Below are 27,392 nucleotides of genomic sequence, written 5' to 3'. Positions count from 1 at the left end.
TTCATCATCCTGAAGCGTCTGTGTTTGTGCCCCCAACGCTCTCAGAACACACGATGCAGTATTTCACCAGGATTTTCTACTGTCAGAAATTGCATTATTAGCACGTATTTAATCAGATGAAACCAAATGTCATATCTCAAACATGGAGGAACTAATGCTCTGCGAGGTGAGCCACATTTTCCTGTGGTTTCCTCCTGTGTAGCTCTTCATTTTCCTCTGAAAGTTCAGGACGCCTCTCTTAAACGTAGGCTGCAGGTCATCCTCAGGCCTCTGTGTCTGCTTTCCTTCTCTGCTCCCGCCACCTCCCTGCTCTTCTTTTGAAACAACGACAGCGGATGCTTCCTGAGCAGCACCCATCACTGTGTGCTAGTCACTGTGTGCTAAGCTCTGCGCCAGGTGGCAGGCCCACAGCGGGAGCCATGATACTTCAAACACAGTTTCCTCGCCGTTCATGTTCCTTGTTCTCACCACTGTTTTCTTCAAGTGATATCATGGCACTGGGTTGTTTTTTTTGTTTGTTTGTTTTAAATTTAATATTTTAAATAAAGTTTTAGAACTTTATCAAAGTAACAAACGTACACATTATTTTTTGAAAGTCAGAACATAATCCCTACCTAGAGGTAAACCCTTTTAGCTGTGTTTTTTGGGTAGATATGCCCATATTTTAGAACAATATGTGTATGCTGCTTTTTATTGATTTATCAACTTGGGGTGTTTTTATTGACTTCCTGGTGTGGCTTTAGTGCTTTTATACACATCACTTCCATGCGACCATCTAGTATGGTTATAGATTTACACTTTCAGTTCTTTTTTATTGGGAATTTACCAGTGGAGCTTCTTTGAACCCAAACAAAAGGAAATGAATATAAAGTGGAGAGACTCTTCTGATGACCACGTGTACCCCTCACCCAGCTTCAGGGTCCTCACCACACTCAGGTTATCTTGAAGTCTGCACAGTTTCTAATGAAATAAAATCAGTGTTCATAGCATTATGACCGTGTGAACACTGTTCTCCAAAAAGCCAAGAAACATGTGTGGACCTAATTCTGGACTCTGTAGTAGCTCCCTGGCCTGCTGGTCTCTCTGGGCCCCGACCCTCACCTTTTACTTAGAGAGGCCCAGAGGAGGTTGGAGTGTTGGGGGGCAGGACCCCTCATAGCTCTCCTTTCAGTGTTTTCCTGGCTGTTCTGGCATATTTATTTTCCATGCGAACTTCAGTAGCAGCTTGTCAAGCTCCGTGAAATAGCTTGTTGTTATATTTATTGGGAAAGTATGGACTCTTAACCTGGGGAGAACTGATGTCTTAAGAATGTGGGTGCATCCTACCCAGGCAGGGAGCATCTCCCATTTGTTCAAGCCTCCTTCTGTTTTCCAGGAGAGTTTTACAAAATTTCCTTGTCAGGGTTTTGTATATTTCTTGTTAAGTTCAGTCTTCTTTGTTGCTTTAGAAGTGGGGGTTCCTTAGGATTTTAACCATCTATGGTTTGTATATATATATAAAGTCTTTTGATTTCTGTGTGTTTACTTTAGGTCCTGCTAATTCAATGAATCCTTTATGTTCATCAGCAAGGGTCCAGGCAGGAGTAGTGGGAGGGGGTAAGCAGAGCGAATATGACTAAGCAAGAGAGGGGCAGTTTGCTTCCTTAACTTTGTTGTCTTTTTGAAACTGTTCTCCCTTGCTACCGTATATATTATAGCTTCCTGTGTTTAAGCAAATTCTCTTCCATGTTCCAGTCAGTTTTTCCAAACAGATTCAATGCTTCCAAGAAATACTTTTGATATCACAGGGATGCTACCTTTTACTAGTGTTACCATGTGGCAGGCATTACTTATTAATCTCATGGGATCTTCACAGTAGTTCTCAATAAATATTTGTTGAGTAAATGAATGTTTACAACCACCCTGTGAAGTAGTCATCATCCCAGTTTATAGATGGAGAAATTTGAGGTCACTTGTGCAGGGTCCATTAAATGCAGACTTGGGGTAAAGGATGGAGTTATTGTTTTTTTTAAAGAATAAATTTATTTATTTATTTATTTATTTTTGGCTGCGTTGGGTCTTCGTTGCTGTGCACAGGCTTTCTCTAGTTGCGGCGAGCAGGGGCTACTCTTCGTTGCGGTGCGCGGGCTTCTCATTGTGGTGGATTCTCTTGGTGTGGAGCACGGGCTCTAGGCACGTGGGCTTCAGTAGGTGTGGCACGTGGGCTCAGCAGTTGTGGCACACGGGCTTAGTTGCTCCACAGCATGTGGGATCTTCCCGGACCAGGGCTCGAACCTGTGTCCCATGCATTGGCAGGCGGATTCCTAACCACTGCGCCACCAGGGGAGCCCCAGGATGGAGTTTTAATTCTAGGTATTCCCATGAATCCATGTTAAGTTTCTTAATTTTTTCTCCTGCAACAGGCGCGGTACAAGCAGAGCCTCGATCCAACTGTGGATGAAGTGAAGAAGCTTTGCACATCTTTACGTCGAAATGCCAAGGAGGAGCGGGTCCTCTTCCACTACAATGGGCATGGGGTGCCCAGGCCCACTGTGAACGGCGAGATTTGGGTCTTCAACAAGGTGGGCGTGCCATAAAAGGTTCCTGTGAACTGAATTCGTTTCTCTTTTTACAAGAAAATCTGTAAGTTTTGGTGGTTGGCCACAGGTCCTATTCCCCTGTAGCTTCTGTGGAACCGTTGATGGCTAATCCGTTTCCACAAACCCAAATGCAGGAAGATTGAATAGGGACTTGGGCCAGTTATCTGGTGGAAGTTTGAGGATTCTTTATTTATTTATTTATTTGGCCGTGCATGTGGGATCTTAGTTCCCTGACCAGGGATCGAACCCATGCCCCCTGCAGTAGAAGTGCGGAGTCTTAACCACTGGACTGCCAGGGAAGTCCTGGGGATCATTTATATTTCAGTGATAAAAGTTGAAAAATAATCAGGCACAGGGAGTTGTTTCTTTTGCGAAACATGTTAATGAAATGGCTATCTAGGGAAGTCATGAGGTCTGGGGATCTTCCTTTGAAAATCAGTCACGTTCCTAGAAGATAAAATGGTAAAAGTATTCCAAAGAGCTAATACGAAGCAAGTCTGCAGATAGGGCTTCAGCTCTGCTCTCTCCAAGGTCAATGTAGCTGGCCTCCTACAGTCCCTTAATCAAAAGACTGTAGATGAGGGACTTCCCTGGTGGTCCAGTGGCTAAGACTCCATGCTCCCAATGCAGGGGGCCTGGGTTCAATCCCTGGTCAGGGAACTATCCCACGTGCCGCAACTAAGAGTTCGCATGCCGCAACTAAAGATCCCGCATGCAGCAATGAAGATCCCTTGTGCTGCAGCTAAGACCTGGCACAGCCAAGTAAATAAATTAAAAAAAAATTTTTTTTTTTTAAAAAGGGACTTCCCTGATAGTCCAGTGGTTGGGACTCCATGCTGCCAGTTCAGGGGGCCCAGGTTCGATCCCTGATCAGGGAACTAGATCCCGCATGCTGCGACTAAGAGCCCGCATGCCACAACTGAAAGATCCCACACGTAGCAACGAAGATCCCACATGCCACAACTAAGACCCTGCTCAGCCAAATAAATAAATAAATAAATATTAAAAAAAAAAAAAGACTGTAGATGAAAGTGAGGGGTAAACGACACCCCTTCCCACCATCCTGAGTCCTGTGCTGCATGCTCTTATCACATCCTCCAAGAGGCGGTGCCTATAGGTGTGAGCGTTCATCCCACCTGGCAGCTCCTTACACGTTGGAGCACATGAACCAGGACAGGAGCTCACCACACCTGAGTTCTGACTTCAGACTCACCACTTGTTGGCCCCAGGACATGGACAAATGAGAAGACTTCCTATACCTCTGTTCCTTATTGTGGAAGCTCCTTCATAGTGAAGGATTAAAGTACCCAACACACCACTCACATAGTGAACTCTCAGGGGACATCCACTCTTCCACAGGTGGCCAACAGGTAGGCAGACGGGACAGTCGGGGACCTGGAGGAGACGGAGTGGAGAAGAGGCCTGGACCCAGCTCCTCCCTCAGGATAGTGCCCTCTCTTCCTTGTATGTACCTAGATACCAACTTGATTTTAATCATTTTTATTATTATATAGATTCAAAACTGTAGTTATAAAAGAAGTAGAATTAAAAGAAATATGATGTAATGAACCACCAGCCGTCTCAGTAGTAGACCAGGGCTCAAAGCCATGTCCCCTGCGTTGGCAGGCGGATTCTTAACCACTGCACTACCAGGGAAGCCCCCGTAAACTATTTTAATGAGTATAGGTTTTCAATGATTCTTGACGTTTGGGAAGGCAAGTTTCCCTTCTTTGTTCCTTTTGGTCCTTTGATCTTCCATGAAAATATTAAATCAACTTGCCAATCAGTGGATTAATGGGGGGAGACTCAACATCTTTATATTGTTGAGTTTCCAAACTATGCTCTTTTTAAGCGTTTATCAATAGTATTTTATAATTTCATAAAGGTTTATATATAAATTTTTTTTGGGGGGGGGCTGCGTTGGGTCTTTGTTGCCATGCGCAGGCTTTCTCTAGTTGCAGCGAGCGGGGGCTACTCTTCCTTGCAGTGAGCAGGCTTCTCACTGCGGTGGCTTCTCTTGTGGCGGAGCACAGGCTCTAGGCTCGTGGGCTTCAGTAGTTGTGGCACGTGGGCTCTAGAGCGCAGGCTCAGTAGTTGTGGCGCACGGGCTTAGTTGCTCCGCAGCATGTGGGATCTTCCCAGACCAGGGCTTGAACCCATGTCCCCTGCATTGGCAGGTGGATTCTTAACCACTGCACCACCAGGGAAGCCCAATACTTTATATTTTTTGATGTTGTTAAAAATGTTTGCTACAAAAAACATATTTTGTGAGTTTTTATCAGGGTATATGGCAAGGCAGTTGATTTTTGTACATTTATTTTATGTCTACTAATTTTGCTATTCTCTCATTGATTCTAATGATTTGTACATATTTTAAAACTTTCTTAACAGACTACCACGTGGTGTGCAAATCATGGCAGTTTTATTTCTTTCGTTCCCGTCTTGTTGTGTTTACTATTCATATCTTGCTGTGCCTCCAACGCCTCCCAGAGCGTGGAGTGGTGACTGCATGTCCTTATCTCACCCATTTCGAAGGGAGTGCCTCCTGTGCGTCAGTGTATGATGTTTGCTATAGATATTTGTAAAAAGAATAAAAAATAAGAAAACCCCTTATCGGATTAAAAAAGTGCCCTTCTATTCCTAGTTTATTTTTCAAATCATGAATAGATGTTGCTTTTCCCCAAGCCATTATGTGTGTGTGTCTTAGATGACGGTATTCGATTTTTCTCCTTTAAACTGGAAATGCATTGAAAGGTATATGATTTTCTAATATTAAATATACCTTTCCTTTGTGGGATAACCTAGTGTGCCTTTATCAATTATGTGTTTCATACAGGGGCTAATTCTGTTATTGGTATTGTGTTTAGTATTTTTACATCTATGTTCATGAGTGAGATTGGCTTGGAATTTTTCTTTCTCTTGTTGTCTTTGGATAGTCAGTGTAACTGTGGCCTCAGAAAATAAGTTAAGGGAATGCTCCACTTAGATACACAGGGATTGTTTTTGTGAGATTTGAAGTACATGTTGTCTGAATATTGGGTGAAGCTTACAAATCAAGCTGTCGGGCTGGTATTTTGTATGTGGAGAGATCTTTGACTACCTATTTAGTTTCCTTCATTGCTAAAGGGCTATCCAGATGTTCTGTTTCTTCTTGAGCCAGCTTTGCTAACTTACTTTTGTAGGAATTTGTTCATTTCAGCTAAATTTTCAAATTTGTTGACAAAACGTGACTCATATTTCCTTATTAATTTATCAGAGTCTGGGTTAATGATGTTTCTTCATTCATTTTTGATATTGATACTGGATACCTTCTTTCTCTTTTCTTGTTGATCACTCTTACCAGAGGTTTCTGTATATTTCATTAGTCTTTTCAAAGAATCAACATTTAACTTTCCCTCCTCCAGAAAGATTGAAAGAACAATAGAATGAATACTTTTATACTTTTCACCTACGTTCACCAGTTAACACTTTGCCACATTTGCTTTATATCTCTGTATAGATAAAAATTTTTTAAAAAATAAATTTATTTATTTATTTATTTATTTTTGGCTGTGTTGGGTCGTAGCTGCGTGTGGACTTTTCTCCCGTTGGAGCTAGCAGGGGCTAACTCTTCGTTGTGGTGTGAGGGCTTCTCATTGCGGTAGCTTCTCTTGTTGCGGAGCACGGGCTCTAGGTGCGTGGGCTTCAGTAGTTGTGGCACATGGGCTCAGTAGTTGTGGCTCGTGGGAGCTAGAGCGCAGGCTCAGTAGTTGTGGCTCACAGGCTTAGTTGCTCCACAGCATGTGGAATCTTCCCGGACCAGGGCTCGAACCCGCGTCCCCTGCATTGGCAGGCGGATTCTTAACCACTGCACCACCAGGGAAGTCCGATAAATATTTTTTACCTTAGCCATTTGAAAGTTACAGATATCATGACACTAAAAACAAGGACATTTTAGTACATAACTATAATACCCTTAAATTGCTCAAGAAATTTAGCATCGACTCTATAATATCATTTAGTACAAAGTCCATAATCAAAATTTCCCAACTGCCTCAAAAATGTGTGTTAGTAAGCATTTTATGTTTGTTGATTTGGTTTTGCATTCAGGATCCAGCCCAGGTTCGTGCATTGCATTGAACTGTTAGTCATCTTTCTCAGTCTCCTCGAATATATAGAAAAAGAGATTGCTCTTTGCTTTTTTTCTTTATTGACATTGACATTTTTTTAGTGAGGTTATTTTATTGTCTTCTTGTGGTAAGTTATTATAGTTACATGTCAGTCTTTTTTTAAAAAAAATAGGCATTATTTTTTTTACAGCAGTTTTAGTTTTTAGAAAAATTAAAAAGTACAGAATTTCCCCATACAGTCGTCCCTTGGTCTCCACAAGGGAATGGTTGCGGGACCCACTGCAGATACCAAAATCTGTGGATGCTCAAGCCACTTAGTTGGCCCATCATATTCACAGTTCCAAATCCCCAGATCAAACCCACTGAGGATCATGTAGTCCTGTATGTATTTAGTGGAAAACAATCTGCTTATAAGTAGAGCTGTGTAGTTCAAACGCGTGTTGTTCAAGGGTCAGTTGTATTCTCACTCCCTACCTGGCCTACATCTTGCTTCGGTGTGGTATATTTGTTACAATTGATGATCCAGTATTGATACATTATTACTAACTAGAGTCCTTAGTTTATATTAGGGTTTATTCTTCATGTTGTACAGTTCTGTGGGTTTTGCCAAATACATAATGTCATGTATCCACCATTGTAGTGTACTGGATAGTTTCACTGCCCTAAAAATCCTGTGCTCCACCTATATCTCCCTCTCTGCCTGTCCTCCCCAACCCTTGGCAACCACTGATATTTTTACTGTCTCTATAGTTTTACCTTTTCCAGAGTGTCATATAGTTAGAATCATATAGTATACAGTGTTTTAAAACTGGCTTTTTTTCAATTAGGCTTACGCATTCAAGGTTTCTTCATGTCTTTTCATGGCTAGATAACTCATTTTCTTTTTACTGCTGAAAAACATTCCACTAGTGAAGGACATCTTGGTTGCTTCCAGTTTTTGGCAATTGTGAATAATGCTGTTCTACAGATTTTTGTATAGACATGATTTCTTCTCATTTGGGTAAATACCTAAGAGAGCCATCGCTAGACCAGCTGGTATGTTTAGCTTTCTAAGAAATTGCCAAACTCTGTTCCAAAGTGACTGTGTCGGTTGCATTCCCACCAGCAATGAATGGGAGTTCCTGTTGCTCCACATCGTCCTCAGCATTTGTTGTTGCTGGTGTTTTGGATTTTAGCCATTCTAATTAGGTGCATAGTGGTATCACATTTTAATTTGCAATTCCTTAATGACATGCGATGTTGAGCATCTTTTCATATGCTTATTTGCCATCTATATATTTTCTTTGGTGGGGTTTCCATATCTTTTGCCCACTTTTAAATAGGGTTATTTGTTTTCTTACTCAGTTTAAATAGGGTTATTTGTTTTTTACTCAGTTTCTTTTAATATTCGGGTACAAGTCCTTTATCAGAAATTCGTTTTTAAAATATTTCCTCCCATTCTGTTACTTGTGTTTCCATTCTCTGAAGAGTGGGCACTGACTTTTTGGAGAGTCCAGACCAGTTATCCTCTAAAATGTCCCCCATTCTTTGTTTTTTTCATGAGTTTATATCAGACTGGATAAAAAGCAAGATCAAACTTTGTGCTGTCAGCAAGAGATGCACTTTAAATACAAAGACACATAAAAGTTGAGTGTAAAAAGGTATATCATGAAATACTAGTTGAAAGAGAGCTGGAGTGGACATATTACTAATTAGAAAATAGACTTCAAGACAAGGAGTTTTGTCACAGATGAAGAGAGACATTTCACAATGACAGACAAGTCAGGTCATCAGGAAGACATAACTACACTCAATGTGTAGACGGCTAATAGGAGAGTTAAAGATACATAAAGCAAGATTACGAGGGCCAATGAGAGAAAGAAACACATCCATAATCCTAGTTGGATATTTGAGTAACCATCTGGCAGTTATTGATAGGTTAAAACTGGTGTTAAAATTGAAGATAAAATTGATAATTAAAAACTTTCTCACAAGGAAAAGTCCAGTCATGGTATATTGTATTTTTCTAATAAAAAAAAAATCAGTTACTATTATAAAAGACTATCAATCACTATGACTCAGTTAACAGAGCACTGCACCCAATACCCACAGAACGCACATTGTCCTGGGCAGGTGGACCACTCACCAAGAAAGGCCTGTGCTGGGTCACAAAAATGTCATAATAAAGTTTGAAGGATTGAAATCATTCAGAGTCTATTCTCCGGCCACAGAATCTGAAATTGTAGGCTAGCTGGAAAATCCTCAAATATTTGGAAATTAAATGACACATGTATGAAAGAAGGTATCACAAGGGATAATAAAAATAATTCAAACTAAACAATAATGAAAAGACGACTTGTTAAAGTTTGTAGGATACAGCTAAAGCAGTGCTTATATAAAAATGTATAGCTTTATTAAGTCCTTATACAGAAGGGAAGAAAAGCTTAAAATAAAAATCTAAATATCTACCTTAAGAAACTAGGAAATGTTGAGCAACCTCAACTCAAAGGAAGTAGAAGGAAGAAGTAATAAAGAGCACAGATCAGTAAAATAGAGAACAGGTGGTAGAGAAAGTTAACAGAGCTAAAATTTGGTTTTTGGAAAACATCTGTAAAATTAACAAGTCTTTGGCTAGGTAGCAAGAAAAAAGATACAATCAACATTTAGGAATGAAAGAAGGGATATCGCCACATATCCTATAGACATTGAAAAGATAGGGAATGTTAATAATGTTATACCAATACGTTTAATAACTTAAATTAGATGGAAAATGCCTTTTAAAATACAACTTTCTGAAAGCAACCCAAAATGAAATAGAAAATCTGAATAGCCCTAGATCAATCAAAGAAATTGAATTCACAGTTAAAAACCTTCTTACATGTTGACTCATGGATGAATGGATATTTTTATTTAAGTATCATCTTATCATCAAAATGTTTCCTGATCACTATATGTAAAGTGTTAAATCATAGATGGAAAAAGGGAAGTGTTCTTCATGATGCATAGGAAGTACAGTTGACACCAAAACTGGAAAGTGAATGTTCTCTGTTTCCATCAACATTTGCACTGTCTGCACCAGGGGTTCTCAAAGTACAGGTCCCAGACCAGTAGCAGCAGTATTCTTGGAATTTATAACACATGCACATTATCAGACCCGACCCAAGACTTATGGAAGCCTATTCTGGGGAGGGGCCCAGATATCTGCGTTTTAATGAGCCCTCTAGGCCATTCTGATGCACGCTCATTTGAGAATTCTTCCTCCATAAATCTGGTTTTCAAATATAGGACATCTGAGAAGTCAGTTAAGATATGGTCTAAGGTTTTATGTCTCAGCATCAAGAAAACAATATTTTTTAAAAACTTTAAAGCTCTTATAAAGAGATAGCCCAAAGTTTTCCATCACTTCTCCTGAAGAAAGAGAATTTTTTCTGATGGTCTTCAGCTATTGCAAGCAAACACAAAAATGCTAGAAAGGTCAAGTTTACAATAAAATTAACAGCTTTTTTTGGAGAGGGGGACAACTGCTGTATTCTCAATATGGATAAAGTAACAATTACAGCAAATGTTAAATGTGGTCTGGCACAAATATTGCTTTTAAAAAATCACAAATACATCTTTTTGATATTAGCACATTTAAAAACCTTTATGATCCATCTTTCAACAGACTCAGTAATGAACTATATACTAAATCAGAATAAGAGGCATCTATTTGATAGTGATGTGCAGTTTTTCCAAACCAATAAATTCTATTATTTAAATAACATTTATTTAGCATTACTCATAAGGTAAACAATTATTGAACTGTAGTAAAGGAAAGGCAGAGAAAGTATCAACAAAGCCAATAAACCTTCAGCCTTAAGGATTTTAAGGGACTAGGAGTTTGCTTGTGACTTAAACCCTGCAGTGTTTGGTTCACAAGTACCATTGCCCCATACCTAACATCTCTGGGCCATCACCTCCCAATACTGGTTCCTTCAGAAGGAAGATGAATCTTCTGCTTACCCATGCTCCTCTGCTCTCCTCGGAGAACAGCTGTATGCAGACTCCCTTACTGTCCAGGGAAAGCCACGATGACACATCCAGATATGCCTGTGGTTCCTGTCTATGAGGTCAGAGGAAGCATGCATCCTTGGGGGCTTTACCGGAAAGCCCTTAGGAGGATGCCATTTTACTATGGCTAAGACTTCTGACTCACATTCTGAGTTCTTTGGCAGAAGATGTACAGACCTTCCTCAACTTAACAGTGGGGCTATGCCCCATAAACCCATCATAGTTGAAAATACCAAAAGCTGAAAACACCTGTGCTACACCTAACCTACCAAACATCGTAGCTGAGCCTCGCCTACCTCAAACATGCTCAGAACACTTACATTAGCCTGCAGTTGGGTGGAATCATCTAACACAGAGACTATTTTATAATAAAGTGTTGACTCTCTCATGTCATTTTTATTGAATACTGTACTGACAGTGAAAAACAGAACGGTTGTCTGGGTCCAGGATGGTTGTAAGTGTATCAGTTGTTCACCCTCGTGATTTCGGGCTGACTGGGGGCTGTGCTCGCTGCCACTGCCCAGCATCATGGGAGAGGATCGGACCGCATATCGCTAGCCTGGGAAAGAACAACATTCAAAGTATGGTTTCTACTGAATGCGTGTCGCTTTGCACCATGTAAAGTCAAAAACTCATAAGTTGAACCATCGGGGAGTCAGGGACTGTCAGAACTTAGAATCTGCTCGGAGATGGAGAGTTGCTTCTTAGGAGGTGGCCGGCTTTACCTGGAGAACAAAGTGCCCTTCCTCCGAGCTCCTGTCCCAGGGCTCAGTGCTTGGCTGCCTCTGTGGTTGACTCAGCTGTGATGACAGTCTGATGAAGCATGTGGCTTTTTTTTTTGATGTTTAATATAACCTGACAGATAAAGTGGAGTGTAATGAATAAATTATCTAAAACCTATTTCTATTTCTTTGTTTGAAATGAAAACATGGCCTTGAATATGTTTTTTCAAGAGAATGGAAAGATGCTTTGATTAGGAATTCTCTGTGCTCGTAGTTTTTGGTGGGGGAAGAAACCAAACCATTGCCTGAAAGGCTGTGGAGTGTTTCTGGCAGCCTTCAGTGCGTGGGGGACTTTGACTTCTCCAGCTTTTGTAGGTTGGTTCAGCCTAGAAGACACAGGGATAATTGCACGGGGTGGAAACAGTTGCACTTCGGGTGTTGTTTCTGTTCTCTTGTTCACTCGCTGCAGCACCAGGGCTGTTATCCTGCAGGCCTCCCTTTGCAGGTTTGCAGGACCGTGATTCTGGCCCGAAGGTTGACAAACTCCCCAGGATCCTTCTGAGATGGGAAATGAGATCCACCTGCTCGTGTTCTAATAAGGATTCGTTCTCAAAGGCCATTTTCCTCAATATGGTTTAATAGAGTTGATTTTGTATCCCTAAGGAAAACAGACTTCCAAGTTTCACGGGCTTACTAAACTACAGATATACAGCTACTGCTTTAAGTGAAATCATCTCTCTTCAAAGGCATTGGTTCTCACCAGGGGAGGTTCCCCCTCAGGGTGCATTTGGCAGTGTCCAGAGACCTTTTTGGTTGTCACAACTGGGCAGAGAGGGGGAAGTGCTGTTGGCAGGGCTGCTGCCAAGCCTGACGCAGTGCCCGGGATGAGCCCCACACTGACTGACCAGCCTCACACGTCCACAGTGCTGGGGTGTCTCCACTTCAGCCGCAGAGGCCCTTGCTGCTCAGAGGCTGCCACCCACCATGCAGCCCATCTGTGTGGAGGTGTGGGTCCAAGCCATTTTCTCTAGCTGAGCATCCCTGTGGACGGTATAAGGTGCCAGACCCTCTCACAACTAAAAATCGTGAGGCTAAAGACCAATTCCGAAAGCTCCTTGCATGCTGCCCCTTGGACAAGCATTAGAAAATGGAGGTGCTTCTGCCCTCCAGTGGGACTGAGTGGTTGACAACTCCACCTGAACCATTTCCGTGGCAGCCGGTGGCACAGGGAATGAAAGGAAAAACCCTTAATGAGCTTCCTGATGGATTAGTGCTTTATTATTTTAATGAGTCACCATTAATTACCTTTGTATCTCAGAAATTTAGAAAGTAACTTTTGATTTGGGGGAAATATAAAAATTACATTTCAGTTCAAAAGGCCAGACCTCAAAACACAGTTAAAATATATTTTATTGCGTGCTGCTTTGCTGCCTTTGGGGCCTTCTAGGGCTGTACCTAGAAGGCAGCAAAGATGACAGCATCACCCTTTCCCAGCAGTCACTTGGATGACGTGGTGGCAGGAATGGGGTCAGAACTGCCCCAGCCATGTTCGGCCGCTCCTCACTGAGCTAGAACCTTGTGGGAAGCAGATAAACAGCAGAGTGTGGCTGGCATATAAAAATGTGATGATTTCCCAGGCTGGTGCTAAAATCCTTTCTCCTCTCAGTGTAAGGGTGTCCCTGCCCAATTAAAGGGTTCCTTTTGGCCCTTTTCTCCCCCGTAGCAGTGGGGGCTGCAGGTGAACAAGGGGAGGGAGGCTGCTGGGCAGAGGGCCGGAGAGGAGCGCTCTTCCCTTCTGTGCCCAGAGAGGCGCTGACTTGTGTCCTGCTCTGTCCAATGCAGCATGTGCTGAAGCCTTTTTACTTGTACAGATAACATGTAATACCTGCTCATTATGAAACACTGACCGAACGGAAAGTATGTTATAGTGAACCCTGGAGCTTACCCTTTTCCTCCCTCCTTTTAATAGTTGTGTGCATTTTGTCTTTTTTAAAAAATACAAGTAATTTCTATTCTAAAAGGTTCCAAGAGAACAGAAGTTTTAAAAGAAATAGATATGACACTTTCTTACCACCCCACACCCCTGTCACCTCCCCAGTCAGAGAAAGCAGCCCTTAGCAGTCCTGTGTTCTTCTTTCAGCACCATTTATAGGACCTTTCACTCAGCACATTTCTGCTGAGTCCTCATTTCGTTCAGCTTAAGTGCTGGGCATGTGGTGCTTTACACACAAAACAGGATATTATATGTGAGATTCTAAGACTTGCATTTTTAAAATCATGACAAGCCTCTGACATCTCTCCATGTCAGTGCATATAAATAACCTTGCATGGTGTTCCATAATGTGGGTGTATGGGCCCCCTTTGCTTAATGATCCCTTCATATTGGATATATTAGGATCCAAGATTGGCTGTGATAGTCCCTGTGGGCCGTCTGGGACTGCTGTGGCATCGTCATGACATGGGGCCCAAGCCCCTTCCATCACACAGCTCTGTTGTCCCCCTGCTTATGTCCTCTGCCATGTTCACATTTCCTCCCGGGAAGGGAAAGAGGGTGGCACTTATAATTTAGACACATTTCTGATCATGTCCCATTGGCCAGAATTGGGCTGCAATATCAGACTTAGCTGCAAAGGAAACTGGGAACTGTGCTCAGCTAAACTTGCATTGAGGATGAAGAGGGGAAAAATAGGTGTTAGACTGGCAGTCTTTTCCACAGTAGCATGTAGACAGCTTACAGGTTTTTACCAGTGAAAGTATTATACATCCTTGTATGTACATTTCTGTATACAAATGCAAGTATTTCTGTAGGATGGACACCTAGAAGTCAAAGGTATGTACAGTAAAAATTTTAAGAACCACCCAAATTGCCTTCCAAAAATAGCTTTCTCAGTTTATACTTGCACCAACAATAAACCAGCCCCCTGTTGAACATTGTGGTCAGCATGGGGTATTATTCATACTTAAAATTTCTTTCCAGTTTGCTGGATGAAGATAGGTAGATGGCTGATTCTCATTGTAATTTGCATTTCCATGATTAATCGAGAGCTTGAAACTTTCATAGTTGTTGATCATTCATGTTTCTTCTGTGAATTGCCTGTGTGAAGCTTTTGCCTATTATATATTGTTTTTGTTGTTTTGTCTTTGTTGATCTGCAGCAGAAGCTTATATACACACACACATTCTAAATATAAAGCCTATGTCACATATGTTGTACCTACTTTACTCTTAAATTGCTTATCACGGGTATGTGTTTTTATCAGAATTATATAATTTTTACGTTGTTCTATTTTTCTTTAACATTTCTGGGTTTTATATGTTTAAGAAGGTCTTTCTTACACCAAAATAAATTTTTATATCTTTTATTCTGCTTTCGTATTTATTTTTAAAATCTGTCCTGATTGTGTGTGGAATCTCAGATGGCAGTATTGAATGGTTAGTTGGATTTTACAAGTATCACTTGTTGAATTGTTCCTTCTTTCTTCACTGAGTTAAAATGCCACCTTCATTACAGTTATATATGTGGCTCTGTTTCTGGGCTTTCCCTCCTGTTGATTTGTTTGTCTTGCCTTCCCCAGTACCATCCTGTAATTACCATAGATTTATAGTGTATTTAATATCTGCTAGCGTGAGTCCCCACTCATTATTCCTTCTTTACAATTTTTTTTTGTGTGTGTGCTATTCTTTACAATTGTTGTGTGTGTGTGTGTGCTTATACCTTTCTCTTCAGCATTAACTTTAGAATCAGCTTGTCAGATTCCATTAAGGAAACCCCTGATGGTATTTTGATTGGGCACTGCCTTTATAGATTCATTAGGGAAGAACTGCCGTCTTTAGAATCCTTCTGTGAGAGTTTACTTAGAGAGAGCATATCCAAGTGTTCTCTTACTCGCGCAGTGACGAAGAACAAGACACCAGGTGATGGCAGTTTAGCAAGGTGAAATGGCACAGCGTAAGCAGAGGGTGGTCCCCTCGTGATAGAGGTGTCTGCAGCCCCACCACACCTGTGCTGTGGGCACATCCTCCCCCGTCTGGGATGGGACTTGCATCTGGTGACGTGTGTGCATATCAGGAAGGCCTCTGCCGCCACCACCTTGATGACAGTCTTCTCCAGGCCTGGTTTGGTCTTTCTGTCTTCTGTTCCTTTTCCCCCTTGCATTAGAAACAATCCTCTTGGCAATACCAGAGGCAGTGTTTGTGGCTTAGCTTTGAGGAAACAGTCACCTTTACTGTAAGTGCACAGAATTGATTTCTGCTAGAGTGTCACTACTTAAACTATTGGTGCCTGAGGAAGGATAAATAAGTGATGGCGTTCTATGCAGAAGAATTGCTTAAAAATGTTACCTTTGAGTGAGGATTTTAGTCATTTCTCTGGTGAGATGAGGACCATTCCTCTCTATGTTTACCAGTAATCGCTGGAGTGTTTTCAAGTACTGAAGAGTACAGTGTGTTCAGAAAAATATTTCACTTAGCAGATTCATGTTAATATGTTATTGTTCTGTGATTTGAAAAAAAAATTACGGAGCCAAATCTATTTGAACTCCTTCAATGTGATCTAAATCATCTAGAGGATAAAGTGCTTATGGGTAGCTCTGAAATTAAAGGGGCAACAGGGAAAACATGCACATTTGAGGACCCGATCAACTTTTCTGAGCTCATCTTCTTTATAATCGAGGAACGTGTTCTGCTGTATAAGCCCAGAGAAGTTACGGAGTAAATGGTGAGCAGGAATGGTGTGAGTAGCATGCGTAGCCTTGGGATTTATAAGAAAGCTGTGGTTTGGCTGCAAGCGGGTGGGAGAGGAAGGGTGGGTGTGAAGGCCCCGTGGTGGGACATGTGGAGGGAAATCCCTCAGTGGAGTGAGTGCGCTCCCAGGGGGCAGCGAGAGCTGAACAGGGGAGGAGAGGAGCTCGGGGTTGAACTGTGCCACCGCCCGGTTCTACCTGATGAAACAGCGTGTGGGCAGATGGTGGGGAGGTTAGTTTGCTGCTGTTCACAGTGGGTAGAGACGGCAGCTCAGGAACGCTCTGTGCAGCGAGCCCCGTGCATGGGACCCTCTTGGAGGCGCAGGTGCTGGTGAGCAGGCAGAGTTCGCCAGGTGTGATTCACAAACACGCACTGTTTTCTTTTCCAGAACTACACTCAGTACATCCCGCTGTCTATATACGACCTGCAGACATGGATGGGCAGCCCCTCCATATTCGTCTACGACTGCTCCAACGCTGGTCTCATCGTCAAGTCCTTCAAGCAGTTCGCCCTGCAGAGGGAGCAGGAGCTGGAGGTGAGGCCCTGAACACACTGGGGGGTGGCGGTGGGCGTGGCGGTGGGGGACTGTTGGCCTGGAGCTGTGGTTTTGTTTCTTTGGGTGGGGCAGGCTCAGAGTGCTCAGGGCAAGGTGGTGGGGTCCAAGACAAAGAACTTGGAAAGGACTCAGGACAAGCTCTTGGGCTTAATTTTACATCTCGTTTTACCCAGTGTCATTTTTAATCTGATTTTTAACTAAGTGATAAAATTAATAGAGCTGAATTGTGCTTCATTGGGCTCTGCCTTTGAGATAAATGTGAAAATAAAGCAGACACATTTATTTTCGGAGAAATGGACCCGTGTCTGGGCAGTCTTCAGTTCCACCCGCATCTTAGTTATTGCCCTCATTTTTTTGTCTTTTGTGTTGGAAAAAACCCCTACTACGCTAAATACAGAAAACAAAACAGCTACAGCTGCCGTTGGTGCCTTCCATTTAAAGAACTGGAGAGCCTGTGTAGTGCTCTGATCGTGAAGAAACATTTTACTTGGTTGTTTTAATTAATATTTGATGTTTGAATTAAACAGTGAATTCTAAAGAGAAATTAAAGAGGCACTTTCAGTTAAGAGGCCTCCATTCTGTGGCCTGCACAAGAGTGAGAATAAAATATTCTGCAGCCTCCAGGGAGTCATGAATTCCAACTGATTGCAGTGCAGGAAATTCTCAATTCAGGAACAGAAATGGCACTGAGTACATGTTTCCTCAAGCCTTTTTGGGTCTATCCAACTTTAATGTATTGTTATGTTTTTCACATTTCATCAGAGGATATTGCTGAAATAATCAGCAATAAAATTTGAAATTCTACTTGGGGGAATTTAACATGTCATACAGTTAATTTATAAATACTTGATAAGTTAAAATATTTATAAATAGGCCCTTATGCAGAACTTTGCACCAGAGTGACTGATAAATTACCCTTTATCCCAGTGCCACAAGTTGTTATTGTTATTATTATTATTTGCATTCTAGAATAAGAGAAGGGAAAGGTCAAGTTTTATATCATTAAATTTTTACCTTGCTTTTAGGCATTTCATCTAAGTTTATCCAAGGGATAGGTTATCTTATGAGTGCTAAAAACTCAAAGCACCAAGAGGTAATTGCTTTTCCTTGCATCAAGTAATAAATATTGAAAAAACATTTTTTTCTTTTCCATTTAAAATGTGTAAATAAAAATGCCAAAGAATCCAGCCCGATATTTATCCCCAACTTATGAGCTTCAGTGTGGTTAAGAAAAGACCAATACATCAGCCTTTGTTAATTAAAACATGTTAAATATAGCCCCTCTCCCACCCTTCTCAGCAGAAGACAAGCATTTCCCTCTTACGCTCTAGCACTTGGGAGTATCTGCTCTGTCGGTTCTGTAAATGTTCTCTGTATGTTGCCAAGGATTAATCAGCCTAAGAAACTGTTCATTTCATTGAATGCGACAAAAAAGTTTTCCATGCATCTTTTTGGGACGAGGAGGGAAATGTTTAATTGACTAATTCCTCATGGAGGAGAATAAATGAAAAATATGTTATCTGAAGTGGCAAATAGATGGCAATGCGAAGTTATACCATATGTTTTATAATTAGCTCTGACTTTTATCTTCATTCTTTTCTTAATTACAGTGCAGATAAGTCTTACGGTTTTCCATTACACTTACTATTATAGGCTGTTGTTCAGCTGGTCTCTTGCATCAACAGCGGAAATTAAAATGATAAAATTGGCTCCCAGCTAATATCTTAATGTTCATGTTAGTCATTTTTTTATCTGCTGTAGAAACAGCAATCCTCTGTGGCCTCTTAGGTTTATTCTTTTAAAAACTTCTTTCCCTGTCTACAGTTGGCCAGATTCTTTGTAAATTTATGATACATTTTAACACTTTTATTGGGTAGATGATAACATGAAACTGAAAGAAACTGACGGGTAAAATGGTTTGTGCCAGAGTTTAAAAAATAAACAGGGTAAAAATGATTAAATATAATGCAAAAAAATAGTAACCTGGACCAGAAAGCCTCCAAGTAATAAACATTAACACAAATATGAGTGACATAAATTTTAAGAGAGGATTATCAGCTTTCATATTCTCCGTTGCACAGTGCTCCTGCTGGGAGCAGGAGGTTTACTTATTGTGGACTTCCATCTCAAAGGAATACTGCAGGTGAAGTAGAAGATGCCTCCATGAAAGCATGGCATAAATTACTGCACACAATTGAAACTTCATCATAGCCAGGAAAAATGCATTATCTGTCCCTCAGTAATGGTCTCTACATGTTTCCTTGTGTCATATTGCTTTGTAATTTGAAAATTAAGGAAAGTCTTCAATTCTCTCTGCTTTCCATGTTTTTTTTTTAAGATAAATATTTTTATTTTTACTAAATTAGTATATGCCATGATTTTAAAAATTAAATAGTACCAAGGGTTTATAATGAATGAAATATGCCCTGGCCCACACCTCCTTGGCCAAGACTCTGCTACTATAGGGAACCTATTTTAACTGTTTATATTTCTAGTTCCTCTGTGAGTATCTCTATAAATGTAAATAATATGCTTATACTACTACTGCTTGATTCATAAATTTTTGGTTATCAGGCTTTCTGCTACTGTATAAACCAAAAACAGAGTTGCCATTAGTAAATTCTATTTAAAGAATTGGAGAAATTGTATAGGACTTTGATAGTAAAGAGACATGTTACATAGTTTTAAGTCATATTTGTTGTTTGTATTAAATTGTGAATTCTAAAGAGAAATTGAAGAGGGTGAGTCACTAACTGCCCCCTCCTGTTTCCCCACTGCCATTTAGTTGTGTCACTATATTTGGATTCCCTATACTTTGTAACCTTTGCAATAATACCCTGACGTTTTTATTTCTAGTTTCGTCAGTAATCAGTACTATCTTCTGGCTTTAGGTTCTCAGCTTCCTTGGACTTTCTTTTACCTCTGGACCTTTCCAACTTCTGTCATCTGCACTTTTATGATTATTCTCTAGTCTCTGACCATAATTACGTCCCCATGCTTTGTGTATGAGTTGATTCTAAAAAATGACAAATATTAAACTTCAACTCCCTGATTATGACCATGTAAATATTGTTCATTGAATGGCTAAATAGGGTGCTATGCTTTCCATTTTTATAACAGTTTTTGTTTCTTTGATTTTCCTGAAGATTTTCTCTTTTCTTATTGAATTAGATCTTTAACATTTCCTCAGTTCCTAAATTTGCACGGGTAGTATTGAATCTCAGAATATGCCTCTTCCCAAAGTTTCTTCTTTCCCAGCTCTCCACTGCCTGCTTCAATCGGCTGTTCTTAACGGGCCTGCTCCAAAGCTGTCATCCTGGGATTTCTCCTTATTACTCTCCTGGAAGCATCCACTGTTTTCTAGATCCCACCTCTGTCTCTTTCTCAGTTTTCTCCTTTGTTCTGCTAGGGCAAATCCTCAAATAACAACCTAAGAACTGATGTATGGGAGTAATTTTTCTCAGGCTTTAAGTGTTTGCATTTGGACTGCTTTTAGCTGAAAGTAATGAAAAATCTCACTATTGCTTTCTAAACAAGTAACAGTTTGTCATTTTCGCTAAGATCTCTGAGGCAAATGATTTAATTATTCAGCAGTACCATTAGGGACCCAGGCTGTGTTTATCTTTCCACTCTGATGTTTTATCTTGATGGTTACAGTGCATTCTTCCATGCTGAGCCTGGATGAGGTGGGGACAGGGCAGAGTTATCGCATTTGTCTCTCTTGTTAGGAAAGCAAGTGCGGACTTCCCCTTATATCTCATTAGCTAAAGCTGGGTCATATGCGATGTGCCCCACCCCTCATAGTTGGCGGGGTGGCAAAAGGGAGTGGAGTTGGGATGAGTACTGGACTGTCTGACAGTGAGTGTCAGCTATATTGCTTGTGTTATTGTCTTCATTTTGTCCACACGCATTATGGACAGTTTGGGTATGGAATTTTAGGCTGTTTTCACTAAACTGTATCACCCTTACTTCTTGCGATAGATGAGAAGATGGCCTTGTTGTAGCCATAACCAAGAATTCATGATAAAAGCCAGAGAAGGAGTATTTATATCCACAGTACACAGTATATATGTTAAGAGAGAAAGAGAGAAAGAGAATTCAGATTTCTATTTTTTTTTTGCAACAACTTTTATCTTGGATATAAAATCTTTGTAACTAGAAGAGGAGACTAAATCTTCAGTGGATTCTCTTTGAAATAGTCTTTACTAAGTTTTATCCATTAGTTCTACTTCCATTGGATATTTCCCACGGGCAGTTATGATTCTTCTCTTCACTGAAGACAGCAATGAAGCAGGGGTCAAATCTCAGCCTTTTCCTCTCTTTCTGTGGAGGCTGAGAGGTGAGTTGATGTCTGGTGGTGGGAACAGGAACGCCTTTCTTTTACAGAGACTGATGGGGCTGAGCTGCATCCCAGTAAGACTTGATCCTCAGCATGATCATCCTCGTTGGTGTAGGATGGGAGCCCAGATAGTTTCTCGGTGGCAGCCACAGTGGTGGTGGGATGATGTCTTCCCCCAAGGATGGTTGACATGCTTTGGGGGAGTCTGTTATTGAGGTTCAGGCCATCACTCTGGTGGCATCATTCTCTCCTCTTACCGCCTGTTTGCACTTGGCAAGGCTTTTCTCATGATGCCTCCAAGTGAATCATGTTTTGTTTTTTGTTTTTTGTTTTGGCTGTGCCGCGCAGCGTGCAGGTTCTTAGTCCCCTGACCAGGGATTGAACCCATGCCCCCTGCAGTGGAAGCACGGAGTCTTAACCACTGGACCACCAGGGCAGTTCCACGAATCATGTTTTGATCTGACATTCTGTAAACTTCCTTGTGTGACCCACTCCCGCTGGCTCCAGCAGTAGCGTCCAGCAGCTCAGGACCTTGTCCAGCAGATACTCATTTTCACAGAAACAGGCTTGGTCCTGCAGCATCGCTGAATTCGCAGTGACTTAACCACCCTGTTTTCCATTTGAAATCCTGTATTCGACTTGATATTTATGACATATTATTCTCATGTATTCATCACTGTGGCTAAATTTTATGGCAAGTGTTTAAACTAATTGTGACAAAAATGACTAACATCAGAATCTTCAGGTTTCTTCAAAAAATGTCAAATGTGCATCCCATAGAACTAGAGAATTCATATTTTGAAACCTGTGGTTCCTTTGCTACTGTTGTAGATAGCACGTTGTGTGGATGTCCGTGGAATTCGAAATATTGGGCTGACCAAAAAGTTCGTTTTGGTTTTTCCGTAACATCTTATGGAAAAACCCAAACGAATCTTTTGGACAACCCAACAGAAGTCGACGCTCTGTGTTAAGGTTAATATTTGTAGTGTTACAATGTCTCTCTGTGATTTTTGAATATCACAAGTTAATTCTAAGTTTATCTATAGAAAGGTATGTGTCTTGGATGACTGCTTACTAAATGGAGTTTGTGTGTGTGAATTTGTGAACATTCTCCGTGGACTTGCTGTCGGGATGTCCACGCTACAAAACAGGGGTCCGCAGTGCTGACTCTACACGGAGCTCAGGCTTGTCCATCTCTAGCTTTCATGTTATAATTTTTTTCATGTCTCCATTCTTTCTCTTCTATAGCTTCATAGTTACCATTTGTAGGTAGTAGGGAAACAGGAAGTCTGTTATGTGATAACCTTATTTATTTTCTCTTTACTTTTTAAATGATATTAATTTGAAGGGAAGCTACCCATTGTTGCCATGTGCCCATGGCGGGGAAGGCAGGTGGCTTCCCGGGGCACCCTTGCTTACAGTGCAGAGAGCATTCTACCTCTGGGAGCCGGTGACTACACTAGCCACCCTAGTTTTCCCCAGACACATCAGTAACTCTCTTTAGAGAAGAATACCTCCACGTGCTTCCTGGGGAGGGCTGGTTGTGGTGGTTGCAGGACACCTGGCTTCGGGCACATGGGTGAACAGGGGGCTGTCCTGATGGCAGGTCTTCAGGGGAGCCCCGCCTTCCCGCTGCGCCGCCCCCGGCTTCAGCGGTGAACCACCTTCCCCGCTTGCTTCTCTGCACACACTCTGCGCGGGTCCATGCCCTTTTCTTTAATAAAGGCGGGCTAAGTTCACCCCTGTGTACCTTATACTCTATGTATAGCAAGCTGTAAGAATTCATAAGAGTGAATATTTTCAAAACAAATATCAATAAGAAACCTATTATATAGTTGAAACACTCCCCCCACAGCACACACACATTTGTAATTTAAGGAGAAATGCTACCATTTCCACTGTTTATAGGAGAGTAAGTGGGGGTTAACCTGTAAACAGATACAGCAGAAATCCCTTTCATTGGGCTGCACACAGCCACCCAGAGTGCCCGGCTGGGGAAAATAAAGCCATGATGGAAATGAAGAGTGGAATGGGAGGCTGGTCCTCCAAGTGCTCTGGGAGCTGACGTGCTAACCAGAAAGTGGAAAGGGTCACAGAAACGTGCTGATGAGAAAAGCAGCCTCTGGAAGATCAGGACCCTTACCGCCACTGAGAGCTGGTGAGGGAGGAGGGGGCCGTGCAAGGTGGAGAGGCAGCGTCAGGGGAGGCCAGAGCACCTGACGGCCTTAGCTGATGGACACTACCTACTACCGCCTTTTATTTGTGCAACCCTTTCTGGTTTGCAGAGCACTTTTACATTTAGTCCAGTCATCAGCCTGTGCAACAGAGGATGGTACTTAAGCGTCTCCAAACTCTTTGCTGCTATGCACCTGTGAACAATCCCTTCTGCGGTTTGTACCGGGAGATCCAGTTTTTTTCTGTTGGCACCTTTTACTATTCCTAGTCCTGGAATTTGAAAGCTTTGGGTGAAAGAAAAGTGATTTTGCTGCATAAAAAATTCAGGAACTCTCACCTCTTGTCTGTAGATTAAATGAAATCCACAGACAAGCAAATTGTATCATTAATACAGTCAACTTTCAGGGTATAACTAAAATTCTACTTCCCTGAGCCCGAAATCTTTCTCAGCTGACCTCATATAGCATATTTTTATGCAATTAATTTGACAATTAATTATGTATTGTCTTGCAGTATCTCTTCTATTGGCGTTGTCAGCTGTATTTAAGTCTATTATGTAAACCTATCAAGGATGCTTCATATGAAGTAGTTGCTTAGTAATTATTTATGGATTTGGTCTCATAAATAACTACATTTGAATAAACTACCTTTAGTTGTCTTCCTTAGATGTGTCTATGATTCACTGAATGTGTTTAATCTTTGGTTGATTTGTATGAAATGTACAAAGAAACAAAGTAAAAATTATTCATCCAAATCCATGAATATAGTGTACTATTTGCAGCCATCATAAAACTGGGAGCTTCTTCGAGTTAAGTCTTAGAATTTAATTTTTTTTTCTAATTTCATCTATTTTAAAATATGCCAGAAATTGCTTAATGTTCTGGACCACAGATCATGACCAACACCATGGCATATCGTGAGGGTACTGTGGTTCCCAGCAGGACCCATCTGCATGGTCCTGCTTGCTATCACAGGAGGACCTCTCCTGCAACAGCTAGAGGCTGTGGAGGTAATGGCCCGATGTTCTCTCGCAGAGGATCTGTGGTAGCACAGACCATGGTGTTTCTGGTGGCAACCAGAAAAATGGCAGCACTAAACTGGGTGATCACAGAGCCATGCACAGGGAGAAGGGCAGGTGGGAAGTTACCAGCCCACTTGAGGGGAGGGACAAGAAGGTAAGTGGTTTTTCTTAACACTGGGGTCAGAAGCAAGGAAAAGATATTAGTTCTCACTAGTCCTCCTCAACATTATACAGTAAGACTTTTGCAATATGGCAAGGGAAAAAAACAGAAGGTATACAGACTGGGAAAAAGGAAATTAAGCTATCTTTTTTTGAAGGTGAAACAGTTATATCTGTTGAATGTCAATCATAAAGATCTAATTGACAGTAACTGAACACTCCAACCAACAGCAGCAGCAAAATACACAAGTGTCCATAGAGCATCCATCAAGATATATCATACCCTGGGTCATAAAGCAAACCTCAACATATTTTAAATAATTGAAACCACACAAGTGTGCTCTTTGACCATGGTAGAATCAACTAGAAGTCAGTGATAAAAAGATAACAGAAAAATCTCAGAAAAAAAAAATGAACACATAATTGATGGGTTAGAAGTCTCAAGGGAAATTAAAGAAAATACATTAACTGAATGAAAATGAATGTACATCAGAAAACTAAAAATAGAATTACCATATGATCCAACAGTTCCACTCCTGGGCATATATACAGAAAAACTATAATTCAAAAAGATACATGTACCCCTATGTTCATAGCAGCACTATTCACAATAGCCAAGACATGGAAGCAACCTAAATGTCCATCAACAGATGAATGGATAAAGAAGATGTGGTATATACATACAATGGAATACTACTCAGCTATAAAAACGAAGGAAATAATGCCATTTGCAGCAACATAGATGCAACTAGAGATTACCATACTAAGTGAAGTAAGTCAGAAAGAGAAAGATAAATACTGTATGATGTCACTTATATGTGGAATCTAAAATGTGACACAAATGAACCTATCTACGAAACAGAAACAGACTCATGGACATATAGAACAGACTTGTGGTTGCTGAGGGGGGAGGGGGAGGGATGGAGGAGGAGGTTGGGGTTAGCAGATGTAAGCTATTATATATAGAATGGATAAACAACAAGGTCCTACTCTATAGCACAGGGAACTATATTCAATATCCTATGATAAACCATAGTCAAAAAGAATATGAGAAAAATGTATATATATGTATAACTGAATCACTTTGCTGTATAGCAGAAATGAATACGACGTTGTATATCAACTATACTTCAATTAAAAAATAAATAGAAAAAAACACAAAAATGAATGTACCACATGTCAGTACTGATAAGATGCAACTAGGACTTCCCTGGTGGTGCAGTGGTTAAGAATTCGCTTGCCATTGCAGGGGACATGGGTTCGATCCCTGGTCCAGGAAGATCCCACATGCCATGGAGCAACTAAGCCCGTGTGCCACAACTACTGAGCCTGTGCTCTAGAGCCCATGCTCTGCAACAAGAGAAGCCACCGCAGTGAGAAGCCCACGCACCGCAACAAAGAGTAGCCCCTGCTCACCGCAACTAGAGAAAGCCCGCGCGCACTAACGAAGACCCAAAACAGCCAAAAATTAAAAAAAAAAAAAAAAGATGCAGCTAAAGCAATTGAAAGGGAAATTTATAGCACTAGATCCTTATGCTAGAAAATAGGAAAAGTATCAAATTATAAGTTCCTCCCTGTATTAATCAATTTGGGCTACTGTAACAAAATACTACAGACTGGGTAGCTTCTAAACAACAGAAAGTTATTTCTCTCAGTTCTGGAGGCTGGACAGTCCAAGATCACGGTGCAGCTTGATCAGGTGAGGGCCCTTTTCCTAGTTCATGGCCAGGCCTTCTCACTATGTCCTCACATGGTAGAAGGGGTCAGAGAGCTCTCGGGCTGCTTTTGTAAGGACACTAATCCCATTCAGGAGGGCTTCACCCTCATGCATTAATCACCACCCAAAGGCGCCACCTTCTAGTACTATCACCTTTGAGGGTTAGGATTTCAACATGTGAATTTTGGGGGAACACAAACATTCAGACCATAGCACTACCTCAAGAAACTAGAAAAGGAGAGCAAAATAACCCCAAAGCAATCAGAAGAAAGAAAATGACGATAAGAACAGAAATCATTGAAATGTAAAACAGAAAAAGAGAAAAATCCATGAAACAAAAAGCTGATTCTCAGGAGTAATCAATAAAATGGATAAATCTCTAGCAAGACTAACAAATATAGCAAGAGAAGATTCAGGATCCTACAGCCATTGAAAGAATAATAAGGGAATAACATGAACAACTTTACATTCATAAATTTGACAACTTCAAAGAAATGGACCAATTCCTCTAAAACCACAAACTACCAAATCCACCCAAGATGAAATAGATAATGTGAGTAGTCAAAAAATTGAATTTGTGATTTAAAAGTTCCTGAAAGGAAATCTCCAGACTCAGCTAGTTTCACTAGAGAATTCTACCAAATATTTAAAGAATTAACACCAGTTTTACAGCCTCTTCCAGAAAATAGAACAGGGAGGAAACACTTCCCAATTCATTTTATGAGGTCATTATTACCCTGATGCCAAAATGGATACACATTACAGAAGAAGAGAAAAAAAGCTGCAGACCTCTATCTCTCACAAACTTGATGCAAAAGTCCTCAACAAAATAATAGCAAATCAGTTCTAGCAATCCATAAAAAGAATTATGTTCTATGACTGAGTGAGATTTATTCCAGGTATGCAAGTCTGGCTTAATATTCAAAAAACTCAATGTAATCCATCATACCAACAGACTAAAGAAGAACAATCATATGATCATATCAGTTGACACAAAAAAAGCTTTTGACAAAATCCAACACCCTTTCATGATTAAAAAAAACCTAACAAACCAACTCTTAGCAAATGAGGGCTAGAGGGGAGCTTCTTCAGCTTGATAAAGAACATCTGTAAACCTACAGCTGTCATCATCCTTAATGGTAAGAGACCACGTTTTCCCCGTAAGGTCGGGAACAAGGCAAGGCTGTCCATTCTCACCATTCTTACTCAACGTAGTACCAGAAGTTCTAGCCAGCACAATAAG

General features: G+C 41.0%; 1 protein-coding gene across 5 annotated transcripts in view; it reads left to right on the top strand.

The window, feature by feature from the left end:
- Positions 1–27,392, top strand: part of RPTOR (regulatory associated protein of MTOR complex 1) — a 347,491-nt gene that overhangs the window by 153,449 nt on the left and 166,650 nt on the right. For all 5 annotated transcript variants that reach the window (XM_057536142.1, XM_007185837.3, XM_007185836.3 and 2 more), the window contains exons 4-5: positions 2,403–2,561; positions 16,571–16,717. In XM_057536142.1, the coding sequence (XP_057392125.1) occupies positions 2,403–2,561; positions 16,571–16,717 (306 nt within the window). The remainder of the gene's footprint in view (positions 1–2,402; positions 2,562–16,570; positions 16,718–27,392) is intronic.

Source organism: Balaenoptera acutorostrata, chromosome 20 (genome assembly GCF_949987535.1).
Source record: "Balaenoptera acutorostrata chromosome 20, mBalAcu1.1, whole genome shotgun sequence".
Lineage (NCBI taxonomy): Eukaryota > Metazoa > Chordata > Mammalia > Artiodactyla > Balaenopteridae > Balaenoptera > Balaenoptera acutorostrata.
The sequence above is the reverse complement of the archived record's forward strand: the minus strand, read 5'-3'. Positions and strand labels throughout refer to the sequence as shown.